Source organism: Myodes glareolus, chromosome 16 (genome assembly GCF_982192425.1).
Source record: "Myodes glareolus chromosome 16, mMyoGla1.1, whole genome shotgun sequence".
Classification (NCBI taxonomy): Eukaryota; Metazoa; Chordata; class Mammalia; order Rodentia; family Cricetidae; genus Myodes; species Myodes glareolus.
Genome location: NC_142041.1, coordinates 68121917 through 68143041, shown reverse-complemented (window position 1 = coordinate 68143041; position 21125 = coordinate 68121917). Strand labels below are relative to the sequence as shown.

General features: G+C 45.2%; 1 protein-coding gene across 7 annotated transcripts in view; it reads left to right on the top strand.

The window, feature by feature from the left end:
* Tpd52 (tumor protein D52) overlaps positions 1-21125 on the top strand; it is an 89193-nt gene that overhangs the window by 62837 nt on the left and 5231 nt on the right. For 5 of the 7 annotated variants that reach the window (XM_087897252.1, XM_087897251.1, XM_087897253.1 and 2 more), the window contains exons 2-4: positions 7293-7408; positions 9996-10144; positions 11119-11220. In XM_087897252.1, the coding sequence (XP_087753378.1) occupies positions 7293-7408; positions 9996-10144; positions 11119-11220 (367 nt within the window). Of the gene's footprint in view, positions 1-7292; positions 7409-9995; positions 10145-11118; positions 11221-12277; positions 12305-19999; positions 20042-21125 lie in introns of all 7 variants that reach the window. The other 2 variants (XM_048419987.3, XM_085677379.2) reach the window with 2 other exon arrangements.

Genomic DNA, 21125 nt, shown 5'->3' with positions numbered 1-21125 from the left:
GACAAAGCACACAGAACTGTGTACAGTGGTGCCTTGTGGTCCTTTGCTCCATCCTCACTCCTGAGACGGCTCAGCTGTCACCCATACCTCCAGCTGGCTGATGCCCACTGTGTAGCTTCTAGCCTGTGCTGCTGGAGGGGCCTTTGAGACGACACACACACACTGACTGTCCCCTCAAACCACACTGGGGAGTCCCTGGTTGGTAGAAGACGGAAGGACGATCTGCTTCATTAGACAATTAAGGAAGTAATTAAACTATTAGTAACCAAGGGGGGGGGGATGTGATCCCCGATGTCTAGGCACCTGATCCTAGACATCCTACTGATGCTAGCTAGCTCTTCCAGCCAGAAAGGCTGTGGAGAAAGAATTAGCCCTGGTTCTCTGTCCTGCCCTGCTCATTGGTATTTCTCTAAGGAAAGACTGTACATGAGCAAGCCAGAATGCACAGTCAGAAAGACCATCAAGGTTTAGTGTTGTGGAATATTATTTTAAGGTGTGTTACATTTGTTTGTTCTGTGGAATGTTTGTTTAGTGATGTAAAGATGCCATTGCTTTTGTTTACACTGCGCTTGTTTAACTCTGTGAAGCTGTGATTCTTGGCCTGTCTAAAACACCTGTGGTCTAATAAAGCGCTGAACAGCCAACAGGGAGGCAGGAGCAAGGATAGGCGGGGCTGGCAGGCAGAGAGAATAAACAGGAGGAGAAGTCGGGAAGAAAGGAGTAATGGAGGGGTGAAGAGAGGGGGATATCAGGGGCCACCCAGCCACCCAGGAAGCCACGGAGCAAGAAGCAAAGAAGGGCGTACAGAAATAGAGGAAGATAAAGCCCAGAGGCAGAAGATAGCTGGGGTGATTAAGAAAAGCTGGCTAGAAACAAGCCGAGTTAGGCTGGGCATTTATAATTAAGAATAAGCCTCCGTGTGTGATTTATCTGGGAGCTGGGTAGCAGGCACCCAAAAAACAAGAGTATAAAGCAAATAGCATTTTAGCGTTCAACATGGGGCTAGAATCAAAAAAATCCCACAACAGTTTAGTCTTGTCTCTGACTCAGAGTAAATTCTATAACCTTGGAGGGGCTCAGTTTTCTAGTAGAAATCACTATTCCCATTGAATATTAATCTAATTTTGTTTGCTTTGATATAACATGTTTTTAATGGAAAAAAGGTTCTTGTTAAATAAAGCCTGGTGAGGGAGCATTCCTCTTGGGGTAGATACGGTAACCACTGTTCTGGATTGTTGCAGATGCTGGGGTCAGCCCCAAACACAGCGTGGGCAAGTGGTAAGGAAGTGGCGCAATCAGGCACATTCAGGCAAGTGGGAGTCTTGCTGAAGACTGTAGTCAGGGAGATGAGGCATCACCTGGGGTCGCGGCGTTGAGGGGGTGTTGTAGAATGTTATTTTAAGGTGTGTTACTTTTGTTGATGCTCTGGAGCATCTGTTTAATGATGCAAAGATGTATTTGATTAAGTAAAATTTACCTTTGGTCAGGAGGCTGCAGGGAGGAGTCGGGTGGAGAAGGGTTTTTAAGGAGGGGAGAGAGTGTGTGCCGAATAGGATGTAGCCTTAGCTTAAAAGGCAGAAACAATTAAAAAAGAAAACAAGAGACCTGATTGGGTATGGGGAGGCCGTCAGACATTAGGGATGGAGACTCTGGTAAAAGTGACTTAAGGTTGTTTAACTGGATTTATTATGTATGTATTTATTTATTTGTTTTGTTTTTGAGACAGGGTTTCTCTTTGTAGCTTTGGAGCCTGTCCTGGAACTCACTTTGTAGATCAACTGGCCCGGAACTCACAGAGATAGACCTGCCTCTGCCTCCTGAGTGCTGGGATTAAAGGCCTGTGCCAATGTCACCACCACCCGGCTCTTTTTTTTTTTTTTCTTTTTTTAAATGAAGTATGAAACTGACTTGAGGTTTGGAAGCCTAATGTTTGGCTAAGCAGAGAATTCCTGTCAAGGCAAATGTCCCCTCATAGTGGCTGGCAGGATCAGCTTCAGCAGGCCTCAGCCATACTCTTTGCCATTTAAAATAGCTTTTCATAGGAGTCTAGGGAAAAACATTAAAAAGCAAGTGTTTGTGGATTGTTTGTAATAGCCTCATTTCTCAACTTTCATGATTTGAGTATGAAAATGGTATACTTTCTCCCCTAAGCTGACTCTTCCACCATGCTAAATACTGTTTATGAGCATATAGGAAACAGGATAATGCCTAGAAATTTATGTGAGGGGAAGTGGACGTTCAGAATGGAGAAGTAAGCCGGCACGAAGGCTGCCATTGGCCTGTTTCAGCTTCATAGTTTTATTGCTACCAAAAGCTGTCCAGGTATGCCTCCTGCTCCCAGTTTGGTTTTCAGGTCAGGATCTTGGGGCGTCTCCTTCAAATCAGACTGTCTGGTTTCAAAAACCCGGTCCTGGTGTGTGACTCTGTGGCTGCTCGGCCTCTTTCCTCATCTGTAAGAGGTGATAGCAATCCCCACTCACAGATGTCAGTGTGTGAGTGACTGTCTCTAGACCTCTTAGCTCAGAATGTAAGTTGAGCCCATGTGGAGCGGCTGTGGTTAGTAACATCTCTAAGATAGGAGATGACTGTATAGTTTGCCTGTGACCGGAGCATCTCCCACTTGGTTCTTGCCTTTCTGTGTTTGTTCCCATGTGTCTTAAGAACCTGCGCCTTTAAATTTTAATGCCGATTATTTGCTGCCCCCTACAGGTTAATGTGAGAAAAGCAGACTGAATTACTGCTGGCTGGCTTTGCTAGATACTTAATCGATAACCAAGTATGGGCGTTACCAAAGTCTTTTTTTCTGAGACATTTATCTTTATCGATAACCTAATGAAATATTTGATTATCGGGGCTGGAGAGATGGCTCCGCAGTTAAGAGCACTGGCTACTCTTCCAGAGGTCCTGAGTTTAATTTCCAGCAACCACATGGCAGCTCACAGCCATCTGTAATGGGGTCTAATGCCTTCTTCTGGTATGCAGGCACACATGTAACTGTGCATTCATACATAAATAAATAAAATTTAAAATATTTGAATATCCCTTATGTGGTGGTTTGAAAAACAGCCCCCCAAAGGAGCGACACTATTAGGTGTGGCCTTACTGGAAGAAAAGTATGTCACTGTAGAGGTGGGCTTCGAGGTTTCTCTTGCTCAAGCTTCCCTCTGTGTGACAGTCAGCTGACTTCCTGCTGCCTTCTGGTCAAGACGTAGCCAGCGCCACACATGGCCACATGCTGCCTTGCCTGTGTCATGATGATAATGGGCTGAACTTCTGAAACCATAAGCCAGCCCCCTCAATTAGTTTTTATAAAAGACACCATGGTTATGGTGTCTCTTCACAGCAATAAGAACCCTAAGACACATTATCTGAAGATTTTGGGCTCCGTGTATTTCATATTTTGGTTTTTGTCGTTGTCTGGATGGGACTGGGTGGGGGGACATGTGTGTGAACTTTACTGACAGAGAATATTGGTTGAAAATCCAAACCCGGAAAATAGTCATGCTTTTCATACTGAGTGTTCCCACCCTTTCAGGTTCTTTTTGAAACAGAAGATTCCCCCATACATTAGCAATTTGATACTGTATTTATCTCCTTGCCTATTTAGACTTGCAAAATAATGTGTATTTAGAAGCATGGAAGAGCTTTTGCTACAGAAGGCAAAGTTTAATACTTGAATTCTGTTAGCACTCTTTGATTTGAGTCCTGTGTCATCAAGAACTTAGTCCCAAGCAAAACATCAAGTCAGATGATCTTAGCTTTATGTTGCACGGGCTGATGGCGACTCACATGTATGTTGCACGGGGTGATAGCGGCTCACATGTATGTTGCACAGGCTAATGGCAGCTCGCATGTATGTTGCATGGGTTGATGGTGGCTCACTTGTATGTTGCACGGGCTGATGGGTCCTGCCCCTCACAATATGCGGTGCAGTAGCAGGCTGCTTCACAGTGATTTGGCTGGTGTTGGAATGTAGGTGCCATGACAGAAGGCAGGAGCTGCCCTCAGGGCTGGACTATGTGGACGAGGAAGTGTGGACAGATAAACCGGAAATGAGGATTCTACTCTGGAAATTGTTCTTTCCAGATGTCTTAGAGGGCACTTATCTGATTCTGTTCCAGCACTGTGAGGAGGCCTCATGACCAAGGCAGCTCTGACAGTGTTTAGCTGGGGACTTGCTTAGAGTTCAGAGGCTTCGTCGTGACCATTGTGTCCAAAAGCAGACAGGCATGGCACTAGGGCAGCAGCTGAGAAGCTTTACATCCTGGTCTGCAGGCGGAGAGATTTGGATACTGGGCCGGGTGTAGTGACACACCTCCTCCAACAAGGCCACACCTCCTAATCTGCCCCAGTTAGTCCACCAGCTGGGGACCAGGGGAGCATTCTCATTCAGAGCACCACATTTGACTCCCTGCCTCCACAGACTTGTAGCCATAACATGATGTAAAGTGCGTTCAGTCCAACTTCAGAAGATCCCTAGTCTATCAACCTCAACAGTTTAAAAGTTGAAAGGCCAGGCCTCTTCTGAGGACTGAAGGCAAACTCGGAACTCAAGCCCCTATAAAATCAAAATCCAAAACAGATCACATACTTTGAATACAAAATGGGACTGAATATGCATTACGATTTCATGAGGGGAAGAAGGGAGGCTAGTGTGGAAATACTGGACCAAAGCACGACCACACCCCAGGAGGGCAAACTCTAAATCACGGCGCTCCATGCCTGGTGTTTGAAGCTGGTTAGATAGCTCTTCTGTCTGGCTTTCCTGACCACAGCACACTTCTTTCTCTCGGGTTAACTCCACACCCTGTATGTAGATCTTCTTGGCGGGTGTCCCACATCTCTGGCATCTCCAACATCTTGGGGTGTCCCAGGAAATGCAGGCTTTCACCTTCCAGCTTTACCCAGTGGCCTTTCCGGGCCTCCGTACACAGACTCCCGTCACATGTCTCTGTGGCTTTCCTTAGTGGGAAGCAATTACTCAGTGAGCTTTTCTACCCTTTGATTGCATCAAGAACAATCTCTGCTCCTCATACATACTTGAGTTCTGCTTGTCAGTCCAAAGTGTAGTTCCTGACAGGCTTGCTTGTATTACTTTTGCTCCTTTAATAATTCTTTAACATCTTGTGCGTGGGCCACTGTTTTGGTACTGCTATGCTAATTATTATTATACTTATTAATTACATTTAAAAGTTAGTATGCAGTAAAACCCACATCAAATGCCTCTGTCCTGTGCACACGCCACACACGGCTCTCATTGCTTTGTTGTTTTTCTTACATGTATTATGGCGCTGGCTACCTGTTCAGCGGTGTGCATTCCCTCCTGCCTGCCTGCCTGCCTGCCCACATGCCCTTCCTCTGCTGGTTGGCATCGTGCTGGGAGGGTACCCCATTGCTGATTCGGGTGGACTGTGGCGGGATGAAGACAGTGGCACTGACAGGAAGAGGAGGGGGCCTTCCTGGTCCTCGGTGCATCAGAGTCTGTGACCTGGGAATGCTGGGAATGGGTGGGCGGACTGTGGCTAGGTTGAGCTACTGGTGTACAGTTAAGAGGGCACCAGAAAGCTTAGTAATTAAATCATATGTCAATACAACATTTTGAAAAGGTCAGAATCAATGCAAACAAAATCCACAATAACAAGAGTATCAAAAAGTTAACCAAGGCAAGGCCAGTGGCTGAATTACCAGCGCAGAGCCACTTTAGAACCTGAGGCAAAAGGCAGCGTCAGCAGGGCTAATCCTTTCTCTTCTAAGTTTGCTGCTCTGGGCTGGGCGTGGTGCTGGCGCACACCTTTGATCCCAGCACTCTGGAGGCAGAGGCCTCACACTTTGTGAGGTCAAGATCAGCCTGGTTTACATAGTTTCAGGACAGCCAGAGCTACATAGTGAGACTTTGTCTCAATTCTTTGAATTCCCTTCTCTTTGATTTTAAAAATTGGATTAAAATATGCATTAGTTTTTTGCTGCTGCAAGAAATGCCTGAGAAAAACATTTCAAGAAAGAAGGGCTCATTCTAGTTCACTAGTTGAGTGACTACTCTTTGGGCTTGGTGTTAGGGGCGTGAGGTGGCAGCTCGTGCTGTCCCCATAGTCAGGGAAGACAAGATGCAGGACCAGGCTGTAGAACCCCAGGGCCTGCCCCATTGGCACAGGTCCTTTGCTGAGGCTCCATCTCCTAAAAGCTCTACAACCCTTCAAAAACAGAACCTCGGGTAGGGCCGGCAGCTCAGATATAAAAGCAGGCTTATATGGGATATTTGACATTCAAACTTTAATCAAATACAGTTGCGAGTTTTGGTGGCTTTTTTGATTTTTCTACCCGATGTTTTATCTGAGCTGGCCTTTAGATGGGGCTGGACAGGGAAAGGCGAGAGCTGGAGATGCTTGCCACGCTGGCCATGCTCTAGAAGTGTGGTCTTAATAGGGGGCTCTGTTTCAGGAAGGAGTGCTGTGGGTTTGGAAGTCTCTGTGTTGTTGGTCACATCTCTACGTAGATACAGAGAGCTGTTTGTAGAACCCAGGCTTGGAACTCAGTCCTTCTGTCTCAGCCTCCGGAGCACTGGGACCACAGGCCTGTACTGCCTTACCCCATGACATTGATGCTTAAGATTATCTCAGTGAGGTGCAGGCTTTCGAAAAGCTGCAACGAGTTTCCTACCTCCGCTGCCTCTGCTGCCTCCGCTGCCATTTGGGAGGCGGGAGAATCGACTTCCGTTAGGGCATTTGGTTTGCTCCTTCATGAAGATTGTCTCACAGGGACTAATGAGCACACAGTCTTCTCCTGTGGGCTGGTATGCAGGACTTAGAATCTTTCACCTACCCTCTGCTGATTTATTTGTGCAGTATTTTAAACTTGATGTTTTGTCGAGATAAGATCTCCTGTAACCCAGACTGGATTTAAACTTGATCTTAGCTAAAGATGGCCTTGGCTAGTGATTGTCCTGTCTCCTCCTAAATGCTGGGGTTATAAGCGTACTCACTGTGTTTAGTATAAAGGTAGGTCATGGTGGGACCCCATTCTTCTGCTCTGTCATGATTATTTCGAGATGGAAACTGAGAGTGAGTGGAAGCCGAGACTGGCACGTTTCTCAGCACAGAGTTTGCATTCGAAGCCGATGCTTTTTATCGACTCTCCCAGAGTTCCATCTTTCCCCAGGATCCCTTCAGTGTAGAGAATGAAGGGGTCTGGCTGTAACCTCAGTGACTTTGTTTGCGTTGGGACTGTGGAGCAGCTGCAGCGGCTTTAGCTTAGCTTTCACATCTGACATGGTTCTTTTCTTCTTTAACCCCAAGGTCTGCTGAAGACAGAGCCAGTGGCCGAGGAAGGAGAGGATGCCGTTGCCATGCTCAGTGCCCCAGAGAACCTGTCAGAGGAGGAGCAAGATGAGCTGAGACGGGAACTTGCTAAGGTGAGGGCCATCCTTTCTGGACCTTTGCTTTCCCCAAAGATCCTGGTAATAGCTATGGTAAAAGGCTCAAGGGGAAAGAGAGCATCGTGAACTGGGATTACCTGGAGTCTCAGCAGGGCAGAGGAGGGAGAGGGACTCCAGTTAGTTTTTGGGTGGATCTGGGAGTCAGGTGCAGTGGGAAGTGGCGAGTACACTGTCAGACCCGTGAAGCAAGTGCTCGCCGGCCTCATCCGTGTTGTCTCTGTTATGGATACAGACAGCCTCATCCTTGTGGTCTGTGTTGTGGATACAGACAGACAGCTTTCTCCCTCCTTGCTTTTCTTCTTTGCTTCAGACTTCAGCGTGACTTCCAAACAGATTTCTAGTTCCCTCTTTCCATAGCTTTCGTCTCTAAAATTCTTTCACTGTTGTGTTTTGTTTTTTTCAAGACAGGGTTTCTCCAGGTAGCCCTAGTTGTCCTAGAATTTGCTCTATAGACAGGTGACCTCGAACTCAGAGATCTGCCTGCCTCTGCCTTCTGAGTACTGGGATTAAAGGTGTGCAGCACCACTGCCCGGACTAGACAATGATCACGGTGGTCTGTTTCACAGTGCACAGTTCAGTGTCCTGCAGCATGGTCAGTGTCCTAGCTGTCCCCTCTTTCAAGTTATGAACATTGTTCCTATTCCAAGGAGCCCCCTGCACTCATCGAAGGGCCACTTAGCTGCCTCCTCTTAGCTGTTTTTCTCCTCTGTGGATTTAACTGTTTTCTGGATAGTTCATATACAACACGTGACCTCTGTATCTTGGCTTCCTTCAGCAGTGCAGTCAGGATCAGGATTTTGGAGCTCATTCCTGCTGTGCCATCTGTCAGTAATTCATTCCCTTTTCATGGCTAATAATAGTCCATTGTGTATTTGTTTACCATATAGATATGGTATTGTATTGTTCGTTTGTCTGGTAGCCAGGTATATTATTGACAGCTGTAGATAGTGAACCAATAACATTTATGTACAAATGATCTTTTTGAGTTCTATTTTGCGTGTGCTTAAAAGTAAGATGATTTCACCATACAGTAATTCTACATTGAATTACATTTTAATAATACATTTATTTATCTATTTCTTTGTGTGTGTGTGTGCGCGCACCCGTGCACACATATGGAGGTCAGAGGACAGCCTGCAGGAGTAAGTTCTCTCCTTCCCCCAGATGGATTCCAGGGCTGGTACACAGGTTTGGTGTCAAAGCCCATGTTTTAACTTTGTAACGGCGTCACCAAACTGTTCTCCGTAGCAGTGACGCTGCTTTCCATTCTCGTCCCGATTTGTTCACATTCGTAGAAAACATGCTCCTCCCGCATCCTTTTATTAAAGTGTGTGTGTCAGTGGGTGAGAAATGAGATCCCACTGTGGTTGTGATTCGGATTTCCTCCTGTGACTGGTGATACTGAGCCTCTTGGCATGAGCTTATTGGCCATTTGTATATTTTTGGTAAAAAAAAAAAAAATACTCATTAAGTCCTTTGCCCATTTAAGAAATGGGTTGTTTTTCAAATGTAAGAAATATATATATATATATATTCATATGTATAAATTTATATAAAATTATATAAATTTATAATATATTTATATATATTCATATTCTGCACCCTTACCAGATTTGTGATGTCCAAGCATTTTCTTTTACTCTATAACTTACCTTTTAACTTTCTTACAATTAAAGAAATGATAGGAATTCAATTTGAAATACATTTCTTAATGTAGGTGTAGAAATTTCAGGAGGGATTTTTGTGTTTGGAGGAAGCAGGTCCACGTATATGCACGTGGAGGCCATAGGACACCCGCAGGTCCACATGTATGCACGTGGAGGCCAGAGGACACCCGCAGGTCCACATGTATGCACGTGGAGGCCAGAGGACACCCGCAGGTCCACATTGTATGCACGTGGAGGCCAGAGGACACCCGCAGGTCCACATGTATGCACGTGGAGGCTAGGCTGCTACAGTGGATGTGGACCGAGCAGTCCCGTGTGAGGGGTTAAACCCCAAGGCTTCTGAGATAACAGCAGACAGCTGACAGCATAGAGGGCAGCTCTGCAGGAGAGCACTGTGTAGCCCGCTTACTAAACAATGCTGTTTGTAAAGACACATAAAATTAATACAAAATTAACTGTAGTTAGGTGTGGTGGTGCACACACCTTTAATACTAGCACTTGAGAGACAGAAGCAGGTGGACCTCTGTGAATTTGTTTGTTTGTTTGTTTTCATTTTATGATACAGGATTTCTCTTCTGGGTAACCCTAGCTGTCCTGAAACGCCCTGTGTTATAGACCAGGCTAGCCTGGAATTCAGATCTGCCTGCCTTTGCCTCCCAAGTACTGGGATTAAAGGCTGTGCCACCACCACCCAGCAAGATCTCAGTGAATTTGAGGCCAACCTGGTCTATAAAGAGTTTCAGCCAGCCAAGAATGCATAGTGAGATTCTTCTCTTAAGTGAACAAACCATCTCCCCAAAAGTAATGATAGTGTCTGAGCATGCTTTGCTTTGATGCCCTTAATAACTTACAGAGCAATCCTTGCTGTATTTTCTCCTCATCCCTGTTCCTCATAGGTGGAAGAAGAAATCCAGACTCTCTCTCAAGTGCTGGCAGCAAAAGAGAAACATCTTGCAGAGATCAAGCGCAAACTTGGGATCAGTTCACTTCAGGAATTCAAGCAGAACATCGCCAAAGGGTGGCAAGACGTGACCGCGACCTCTGCGTATGTTTCCTTGGTGTACACACTTCTAGACGATGTGAAGGATGCGTTTGCACCTTTTCTTTGGGGAGAGGAGGAGGAGGGGCATGAGGACGTTTGCACCTCTTTTCTTTGGACCACACAACCCTTTCTTCCAGTTCTTCAGAGCATTCGACTATTTTCTAATGTTAGTTTTCCTGAACATTCTAGGTAGTAGAGAGCAGAACAATCTCATGTGCTTGTGGTTGTGGGAACAATATTGAAGTTCCAAAAGTGTTGGATAGTAGTCTTCCTTCCTGTGTGTGTTTTTTCTTCTTCCTCACAGTCAGAAAATATTAAATAGATAATTCTAGGCATAAAACTCAAGTTTTAAATTGCATGCTATTCTGTGTAACTTGACTAAATATTTTGCCATCTTGTTTTGTACAGCTTGGGACATGATTCATCCCCTTTTCCATTGTACCCATGCTGTATGCACCACCCAATCCTTACTCATTTCGTGGCCATTTAAGAGAAGGCAGCATGGTATAGCTAGGGTTCAGTGTAAGCAGTGATGATTGGCATCCACTAGTGATCTTATAGCATACTGCCATCAGCTTAGGGAGGGGACGTCTGTATATTGGCTTTTCCAATATGTACACAGTGATATTTAGTCCCCAGAACCTAGTAGATTAGGTGATGAGATAACCCCAGATAAGGTAAATAAGGTGTTTAGCTCAGATAAATGAAATTTTTAATACATGTGCAGCTTTTGTGGGGGGAGAGGACGTTTGAGTTTGTGAGCCCTACTGCTTGGTCCATTCCTTTCAAGGCTTCTGTTCAGGGCACTGCAGAAGACTGTGGCAGAGGGATTATTGCTACTCTGATGGTTAGAGAGAACATTAGATGTTCTTAAACTGTCCTGTACTTGAGTTTCTCAGTAGGTGATGGCACTGTGCTGGAATTTATAGGAAAGCCTGACTGACCCCCCACCCCTGTTTAATCATGTTTGACTGTAGATACAAGAAGACATCTGAAACCTTATCTCAGGCCGGACAGAAGGCTTCCGCTGCATTTTCATCGGTTGGCTCAGTCATCACCAAGAAGCTGGAAGATGTAAAGTAAGTATATACGTTTTCTCTTGCTCACCTGGTAGTCGTGGCAAACTGAACTGGTGCTGGGGTCGCTGTTGGTTCCTGCCTGTGGGTTGGGGTGCTGCTGGGTTCCCTTCTGTTATAGGGAGGGAGGGTTTGCCTTCTTCCCAAGGCCTGCAGTGCGTGCCTGAATTTTTAGGCCTACCTAGTATTCTAAGCTCCAGAATGAGTTTCTCGTGAGTCCCTTTAAGGGCTGTTGAAAAATTCTGGTTGCAAACTTTTGCATCTCGGTCCTTCTCAGTCCTGCGGTGTCAGTCCGTCTCTGGTGTTTGCTAATGTGGGTGTGGGCAGAGCCGGGCGTCTTTCTGGGGACGAGTACTGAAGAGCATGCTGGGCCTGAGGGCGTCACTATGTGTGTGTGGCATTTGTGTGTCATGGTGTGGCTCCCGGATGCTTATGTGTGCACTGGTTTGTACTAACCCATAAGCTTTACATACACCCACACTCAGGCCCAGGTCTTCATTTTGAGTTTCTCTTTTTAAACTGTGCATTTATATTTGGGAGTAGTTTGCAGAATGTTTCTTGTCATGTTGGTGAAGCCGCTTCGTGGTGTTCTTGTGCTCCATCTACCGCCATGATTGGAATAGTGCCAACATGGACAACATGGCTTACGTGGGCTCTGCTTCTGTTGGTGTGCACACTTCCTGTTCGTCTTTTCCTAAACCCAGATTGCATGACTTTGCATTTTTTATCTGTGGGGAAAATAGGTTTTACAACCAGAATTTTGTTAGTTGAATTGGTTTGTTCAATATTTTATACTGTGTATTAAAACCCATTTCTTCATTCATCACATTTGATGAGCACCACTGTTGTAAGCATGGCACCGTAAGGAGAGATTTCCTGACCCTCAGACAGTCGTGTGTGCAGTACCTACCAGATGTCCTCAGTTCTTCCAATGCTGACTGGCTCTTCAGTGCGTTAGGGGCTATGTAAAACATGCGCCCTTATAAAAACAGGTTATTTTATTGTGACGGATTCGTCAGAACTTCCTTTCTGTTTTAATGCTTCCTCTGGCTTCTTACAGATTGCAAGCCTTTTCACATTCCTTTAGGTAAGGAGAGCGAAATGCCTGCTGCGGCCACGCATCTGTGTGAGATGAGCGTGCGAGAGCGGATGTTGATGCCTTGCTGGATGCTTGTGTGTGTCCACTGTGATTTTCCTGCACTCGCGGTAGCTCAGACCCGAGTGTTTCTTACTCCAAGGGAGGGTTCCTCGTGTGCCATGTGTAATGAACCAGTAGAAAGAAGAATTTGATACTGCTGCACAAGGGATATGGAAATGATTTTTGAAGTTTCAGTTATTGTCATTATGTTTACCATGGCATACAGAATTCCTCCCTTTTGATGTCTGACTTTGTTTGGTTTTGATGCTTTTGTTTCTTTGGTGCTTTTGTAAGGATGTTGGAATTCTCCTTCATGTGTGTCCTATTATGTAATTATAATAGACTGCATGTGTGCTGTCTCGTGGTCGTCGTCCATCTTATAAAGGTTTCAGTACTCTTCTTGTGTGTGGTAAGTCAGACGTCAGATCTTACTCACCATGGACTTTTCAATATTTGTCTTATTAGCTTATAGATTTTGCTGTTTTATTATTTTCCGCTAGCTGTTCTTTAAGCATACAGGGAAGTTTTATGATGTGTCAGGGTATTAGAAAGTACAGGCTGTGTCCTGTAGGTGTCGCTGTGACGATTCTGATTATGTGATTATAAATGTAGGCTTTGGAGGAGACAAGTGGAGATCTTAAGAAGTAAGCAGGAAGGGTGTCTCTGTCTCCATCTCTCTTCTGCCTGGAGTACATCATTGCCTTAAGGGGCTCATGCTATGATTTAACTGCCACTGTTTCCCCCCTTCCTGTCTCCCTTTCTGGTTATTCTTAAAGTCAGATTACAAAGTGATGACTTTCATATGCGTTTGCATATGTATGTGTCATTATATTTTCTCGTTATTCATCCTGGCTTCTCCCACGGCCATCTCCCAACCTGCTACGGACCGGCTCAGGGGAGCCACTCAGACCGTGAGGGAATCAGGGCAAAGGACAGAAGATTTCAGGATACAGCGGAGGAATTGACAGACAGACCATTCTCAATGTATTTTTGAAAATGCTGCTGTGTTTTACTTTTTCAGTGCGAGGTTTTTATATTATTACAAACAAAGAACTTGGCAAAGGCATACATCATCAGATCATAAAAAAAAAAGCATAGAATAGTTTACAAAAAGAATCTTTGAAAATGCTTTGACTTGGGCACAAGGACTTTCACCCAGTCTGTACCAGACGACTGGCAGGGCTAAGTGACCTTGTGCTCAGAATATCTTGGGGTGTGAGAGGAGAAGGCCACTATCTTCTTGGGAAAACTTTCTGCTAGGAAATTTTAGACATGATCTCAAACTTGTCTGAATCTGGTTTCATACCATAAATCTCAACTTTCTTCCCTCCCCGACTCTCAGGGTCAGATGTTGTAATTAGCCTAGGTTTGTTCTGGCCATAATGAAGGCTGCATAGGCCTCCTGCACGTACTTCTCAGGCAAACATCTAATGTTGCTGCAGCTGTTTTCCTACAGAAGGCTTCTAAGGTTTCTCCTGATAAGAGCAACTCCTTTTGCTCCACATCATTAAGGAATTATTTTAACGATGACTCCCCTATTTCCAGAACTGGCTATTTCTTTAAAGGCTTTAATAAATAGGGGCGCAAAACTCAAAAATGTCCTCAGCAGTCTTGTTTGTATCCGCAACTGCCTGGAATAGTCTGATCTGTTAGCAATATGCAAGGATCACAACACACAGACAAGGGGAAAAGACAGACATATAGCACCAAGTACAGTCAGGTCGAGTCAGTACAAATGGCAACTCAGGTAGCATTACACCACAACTGATTGCCAAGGGACAGCCCAGGACACAACTCTGAGAAGTGCGGATCTTGATCCTTCCGGCAATATTTGCCCATCCAGTCAGCATTTCTGCTACACTGGCGAGACAGCCGTGGATGTAGCACCAACCCCCCTCGCTGCTCTCTTCTACCCTTCCATGGTTCTCTAATCTTCTTTCATGGCACATGAATTCCATCATCCTCTGCTTTTTCCTTCTTTCCTCCCTCCCTTAAGATCTCCTTCTTCTCTGGGTCTCCTTTCTGCTCCCTCCTTTCTCTTGGATAAGCCAACAGATACAGACAGCTCTAATTTTGGTTACACCTAGTCCTGGAAATCAGAATAAATCATAGAGATGCATAAACTCAGCTGAGCTATTTAAAGATTGTGATTTTAAAAAATAATCAACTAACCAATGCTAATAAGCAACTGTGGGAAAAATGGCCTAAGTGTTGGAGGCAAATGAATAAGAATTTAGTCAGATACACCATTCTAGCCCAAGAATGCCTGCTGTGGCCGGGTCTGAAGGCTGTACCCACAGACAGACAGCTGTTGTTAGAATAGGTATCTTTGAGTGGTGGTGGTGGGGGGAGACGGGTAGCCAGGGCCTTGGGATGCCTTCAGAAAGCTTGCAAGTACTCAATCATCAAACATTGTCTTGTATGATATTAACACAAAACAGATATAGCACTATGCAAGGCCTGTGGAAAATGGCATGCTCTATCTTACAGATTGCTCTTCTGTACGCACACGGTTAGCAAGGTTAAAGCTGATGTGTATGTGGTCAGTGTGTGCTATCATGGTACATCAGAAACAGAGTTTGCTCTTCTCAATGTTTTTAGGTCATCTTATTTCCCTTAGAAATAGCGATTGCACTGCAGTATTTTTAAGTGAGTAAGTTTGGTTCTTTGAGAGTTTCGTGCAGGTGTAAAGTCCTTTCCCCCTCCCAGTCTTGCTTCTCTCCCACCCCTGCCAGTCCTCACTCCTCTTCGCGGGTATCTTTCCCATATTCATTAGTTTTGGTTTAGTGTCCTACTGAGTTTCCCTAGGGCCATCTGTGCTACCCTGGGTTTGGAGCCAACCATCGCAGCATTGTGGGCTCACCAGTGTGTATACAAGTGGATATTATGCCTTCCCATCTCCCAGAATCCATTAGCTGCCAGCAGTTCAGCAGCAAGACCCCATGAGTCCTTTCTCTTTCCATAGCAGACTTCTATACAGACGGCCACCGCCGTGTCAGGCTTACGAGGTGACATTTCTTAGCCTTCTCCATACCTTCCAGCTCTTACGTTCTTTCTGCCCCCTCTTCCACAAAGTTCTTGAACTTCAAGAAGGTGGTGTGTTTGTTTCTACCGACAAATAGTGCATATCACTATGTGGAAATCAAGTCTTTTGATCAAAACTTAGCTATAAGAAAAAGAATTCTGTTCTGAACTTGTAATTCTTATAGAGCAGAGATCAGCTCAAGTCAGTTAATCTAGTTTCATGTTTTCAGACATACAAGGAAAACAAGTCCGATCTTTCAGATCATAAAGGTCATGAGGCAAACTGGCCACACTGCTCCAGGAACCGTCCAAGGGGAAAGGCTGTTTCCCGGCCCTAGCAGCGTGGCCCCGTCTGGGGCTTCCAGTGGGAGCTAAGAGGATGGATACCAGAGATCCCTCGTGCCAACTGCTCTGAAACAGACGGTTAATCCCATTAACTGTTCTGAGTCCCCCTCGTGAGGCACACCCGAGACCAGTGATTTCATGCCCCTGTAGTTTGGGATGCAGGAAGAGCTGTGCACTGCTTTTGCTGACTCGGAGGTTTCAGCATCAGGTTTTCGCCTTATAACATCGTCAGTTAATGAGGTGACGGTTGAGATTTAGATATTTGTAATTTGGCCTGGTTAGGGGTGGGATGGGGAGGGGAAGGAGAGGAGGATAAGTGGGGGTCAGGGAGGAAATGTATGAGAGCTCAGCCTGGCTGGGATCCTGGTGGGACAAGTCCCATGAGGCCCTTGGGGACAGCCATTGGCCACGCCTGAAAGTAGCATGCACATTTCCACATCTCCATTTCCACCTTTTCCCCGTACGTACAGGTAGCACATTGAGTCTTGCTTTAGAAGTCCCTTCTCATTTTAACTACTGCTGCCTTTAAAGACAGGCGATGGTCTCATGGCATTCTGGAATGATTTATTTTGTTTCATTTCTTACATATTTACAAAGAAATGCTAATTTATTTTGTGTTTATTTCAGAGGACATTTTCCTTTCAAATGAGTATTTCTTCATGTATGTACATACCTCAATTTTTAAAATTTGTTTTGGGGTTTATTAGGGTCATTCTAAACAATTCTTTTTTGCTGGAAACTTCTGCTCTTTGTGGGAAAAGACAATATCTTTCCTTCTCCATGAAATATTATCTTTCGATTAGGAACTGAATCGTCGTAATAACTTCCTCTACCTTCCACATCCACATTTCCCCGTTTGAGTTAGCCAGGGGGTTTGTTCATTCTGGTGTAGCTGTTAAATGATAGCCTTGCCCTAGACTGTAGGGCTGGGACTAAGAACTGCTGACACTGGGAACTTTAGAGACATAATCGACTATGAAAATGACGTGATAATGCCTCAGGGTTAAAAGCTGGGTAAGAAGATCTGAGCACTTCCCAAGCAAGCGTGGTTATTGCTCTGATATTACAGTTGGGAGAACATTGAGCTAGAGGGACAGTAAATGACTTGAAGGCTGCAAAGCCAGTGTAAGTGGTTGATGGTGAGGTTTCGAATCCAGCGTCCTGGACCCTGAGCTGACTCTCTGCTAAGAGCACTGAGGTTGAGAGCGATTCCTGATCCCTGGGTATTGACCAGCATTCTTACTCTCGTATTGCTTACGTCAGAGGAGACTGAGAGCCACGTGGGACCGCTGTTGCAGCCATGGCTGCCATCTATGCAGCAGGCACCCATGCGTTAGCCGTTGTTCCTCTCTGCATAGTCCTTCTTTCTCTTTCTTTCTCTGTTCATCCTCATTTGTAGAGATGGAAAGACCGGGCAACAGTATCAGAGACCAGGAAAAAACTAAGTAATTCAGCTTTAAAAGAAATACTTTATTTTATGTGCGTTGGTGTGAAGGTGACAGATCCCCTGGAGCTGCTGGAGTCCCACTTGTGAGCTGCCATGTGGGTGCTGAGATTTGAATCTGCGTCATCTGGAAGAGCAGCCCAGCTCTTAACCGCTGAGCCATCTCTCTAGCCCGAATAGTTCGGCTTTTTAAAAGAATGAGCTTTGCAAAGTCAGAGTGACTCTGAGGTGGACAAGGACTCATTGAGAACCGGCCCGCCCTGCGCTGTGTCGTTATGTTTGGAGACGCCTTACTTTGTACCCTGCTTTGCGGGTTACAAATCAAGTGGAGATTTTGCCTTGTAGATGTGATGGGTCCCCCACAGCTTGGCTGTTAAGCCATGACTCTGGCTTTTTGGTGTAGAAGGTTCTGTATTGAATTCAACTTTGGATGAAATAGGAAATGATAGTATCAGTTGAGGAAGCTTTGTGTAACTTGGTGTAGAGGAGCCAAGGATGAAAGAACAGCTGCCCACCAAGTGAAATGTCTTCTGGATGTGACTGCAAAGGGGATTAACTAATGAGTGGGCTTGGACTCACGTACATGCCTTGTCCTTCCCACTAAGATGGCTCTCAGAAGCAGAGACCTTGCCTTCAAAGCCATCTCTGGCAATTGATCTCATTCTGTTTTTGTTTTTATAGGTACAGAAAAGTATTCCGATTTATCCCAGTGATTTTTTTTCCCACAAAATAAGCCTTATTATAAACAGGTCCTTGTCTTTTCCTATATATTGTCTGAGGCATATTTAATATGTCTTAGCTTGTGTGCTGCTGAGAAAACCCAGCCGCCTGGCTGCTAGGGGAAATAAAAACTTCTTATATGGCTGTTGGAACAGTAACTAGATTTGTCTGGGACTTTTAAAAGCTTAAACTTTACCCACTATTTCCTCATTTTGTTAATATTGTTAAACTGTCTGAATGCCACGCACAGTCATTTATCATACTTGGCCATTACTCACCTTCCGTGGCCAGAGTTTAGTAGCTTCTCTTGAAGTGAGTGTTCTGGTGAAGAGTGCTTTCGTGGAGGAAAATGACATGTATTAGCTTAGTGCAAAGGGGAAGACTTTGCACAAATATAAAAACAGTGTTGTAAACCAAGGAGTGGGGAGAGGCAAGCCCAGCCCCACCCCACTCAAACCAGCCCAACTACTCGAAAAGCAAAAAGCTTGGGAAATTGAGGTAGCACCTGGCCACCTAGGCAATCCGAAAGTGTGCCCTCTCCAACTCAGGTGTACCTGCACAACCAACCGTCTCTCCCTCCTAACCGTGTCTGCGCTTCCCTTTCTCTATTCTTGGCAATCAGGCTTCCCCCGAGTTCTTAGGGCTCGTTCATGGTCTGGCAGTTCCTCCACAGACTTTAAGTTGATGTGGTTTCCAGTTCAAAGATCCGCTTCCTGCCGGATTTCAGGATCTGTCTGTTGTGGCAGTTCCCACACCCCATTCGGTGCTGACAGTCTGCATCTTGGCAGGAGGTTAGAAGTGTTGAGGGTGCTCCCCGATGTGTCACAGGAGTTGGGGTCAAAGGTGTTTTGTGGGTGTTGGCTCTTCCCAGCCCGTTCTTTAGAAGGGCCCAAGGAAATCCATGTGATGATTCAAGTTATGCTGTAAAGAATTTACGATTGTTTTCATTAATCTGTGCCCTACAATTAGTGTACTTGAGAAGATCAAGTAGAAGAATTGGTAACTTCCTCCAGGGTAGTTCATGCCCAGAATGCAGTCATAGCTCGCGCCCCCTCTGTTGGGTGGAGAACTTACGGTGTGACAGATGGCATAGCGGTGTCCCGATTCTCTTTGTTCCAGAGTTTTCATCCTGTACATCCAGATCAGACTGTGTGTAATTAGACAGTATATGTCAGGCTAGACTTGATAGCATATAACACGTTGCCATCTGTAACAGCAGTCTTAGGCGTAGACTCACAGATTCTTTTCAGTGCCACTAAGGATTGATGTTTGAACTGTTCGCTTTACCAAAAGGAAAGATTACTTAACAGTTTGAACAAGAGCAAAGGTTTTTTTATTATTATTTTTTTTTTTCGGAGCCCAAGAATGAAGATATTTTCATCTTTCTAGGGAAGGTAGCTCAGAGCAGGCTCAGACGCTTTGCCAATCAGTGGACTTACTGTTATGGGGTAGAAGTTAAACCCCTGAATACAGACAGAGCTGAATGGTACTTGAACGATCTTGGGGGGAAGTCTTGAGACCAAGTGTAAGCATCTCTTAGTGAAGAACTGATGCGGTTACTGCTAAGGAGTGCTTTGGAATTTGTGATTGCTTAGTTACCAAATAGGTGATAGATTTAGAAACTGGCCCATTCCAGCGCTGAAACAGATACCACTGTGGCCCTTCAGGGTTGTGTATGTGTGCGCGTGTGCATGTGCGTGTGTGTGTATGTGTACACCTCATTTTTGAGGGGTGGTGGTGAACCCTGAATGGGACTCCTAAAGGTCCACGTTCCACTCTCAGTTTTCTGCTGTCCCTTGGGTTACGATTTGGCCTCTGAGCCTTGAGCCTTCTAGATCCGGTAAAAGCACTTGACAGTTTTTACAGCGCTGGGGAGGACATACTTGTCTATTAGCGCTGATAATGATTGGGTTGACATTGACTTATGAATGGAAGTAAATTCTTGTGGCATAGCTTTGATATTGCCCTCTCACCTCAAAAAGTAGACCATTGTTCACAGTGCCTAAAGAATGAGCTACCAGAAGCTTCATTAATCAGAAAGTGGGTCAGCTTCTTTTGCTGGATCACTGCATACTAACTTGTTTCTGTCTTCCTTTAATGCTGCCTCTCAGTATACGCTCCATTCAGCATTCGATTAGCATGCCTGCTATGAGGTAACGTATGTCCTTACAAGATGCTTCCTGCCTGATGTACGGATGCTCAAACCACTGACTAGGGAGCTAGAATTCTGTCTCCTAATAGCCTGTGCATTAACACTGTACAATCTACAGTTACTTTTCTTACAATGTTGGGATAGATTCATGAGATCCAAAACATGATTTTTCTTTTTTAAGAATTACTATTTCAGTTACTATAAAATCTCTATTCGAAACCAGCTGACTTGAAAAGCGCATGCCAGCGTAGAATGAAGCTGTCTTAGTGGTTCAGGGTTATTTTGTCCCTTCTCTGTGAGCTTTGGTTCAACCCCCACCCTAGCTTCCAGCCCCCAACTCTGCTCATCCTAAAGTGGCCTTTGGAGCCAGCTTTCATCAGCAGGCATTGGTAATCAGCCATAATTTAGTCTGCCTAGGGAGCAGAGGCTCCAGAACAGTAGAGATCCCTGGCTTGCACTTAAGTCTATACAGGAAGCACCTGGAGGGTAGCTGCACTGTTGCACGCCAGAACCACACCCCTAGAGTTTCTGAATCTAGAGGAGGTGTTGGGCTGAGAGTTCATTTTCCTAGTGTGTTCTTGAGAGCTGCTAATACAGTTGGCCTGGGGTGGGGGAGGTGGGGTGTCACATGTAACAACCACTGGCTTTGTTCCCCTCTGTGCCCTTCTAACGTTGTAACAGGGTGGGTATTTAAGATTCTATGTAGGATCCCATGGGTGAGAGACAAAAGCCTAAAGTGTAGAGGAGAGATAAGTTTCTGAACTCTCTGCTTTCTTTGGGTTCCTTCTCTGACACTATTCTTTTGGAATTAGGATCCCTGGAAATCTCAGTTTGTCTTGATGGTGTAGTGTGCTGTGTGCTCTTGTGGGAATCTTGCCCTACAAGAAGAGGCGCTAAATCAGAGTTCAAAAGTATACTGCTAAGTTCAGGGGATCTCACAGTGGCATTTTCTTGGTTCTGGTGAGTCTTTAGGAAGGTGACAGCGCTGGTGTTGTCTGCCTTCTTCCTTTTCTGTACCTGCTTATATGACAGTATCACTTATATCTTAGAGTGACTGTCTTCATGACAAATGTAGAAGTATTAGC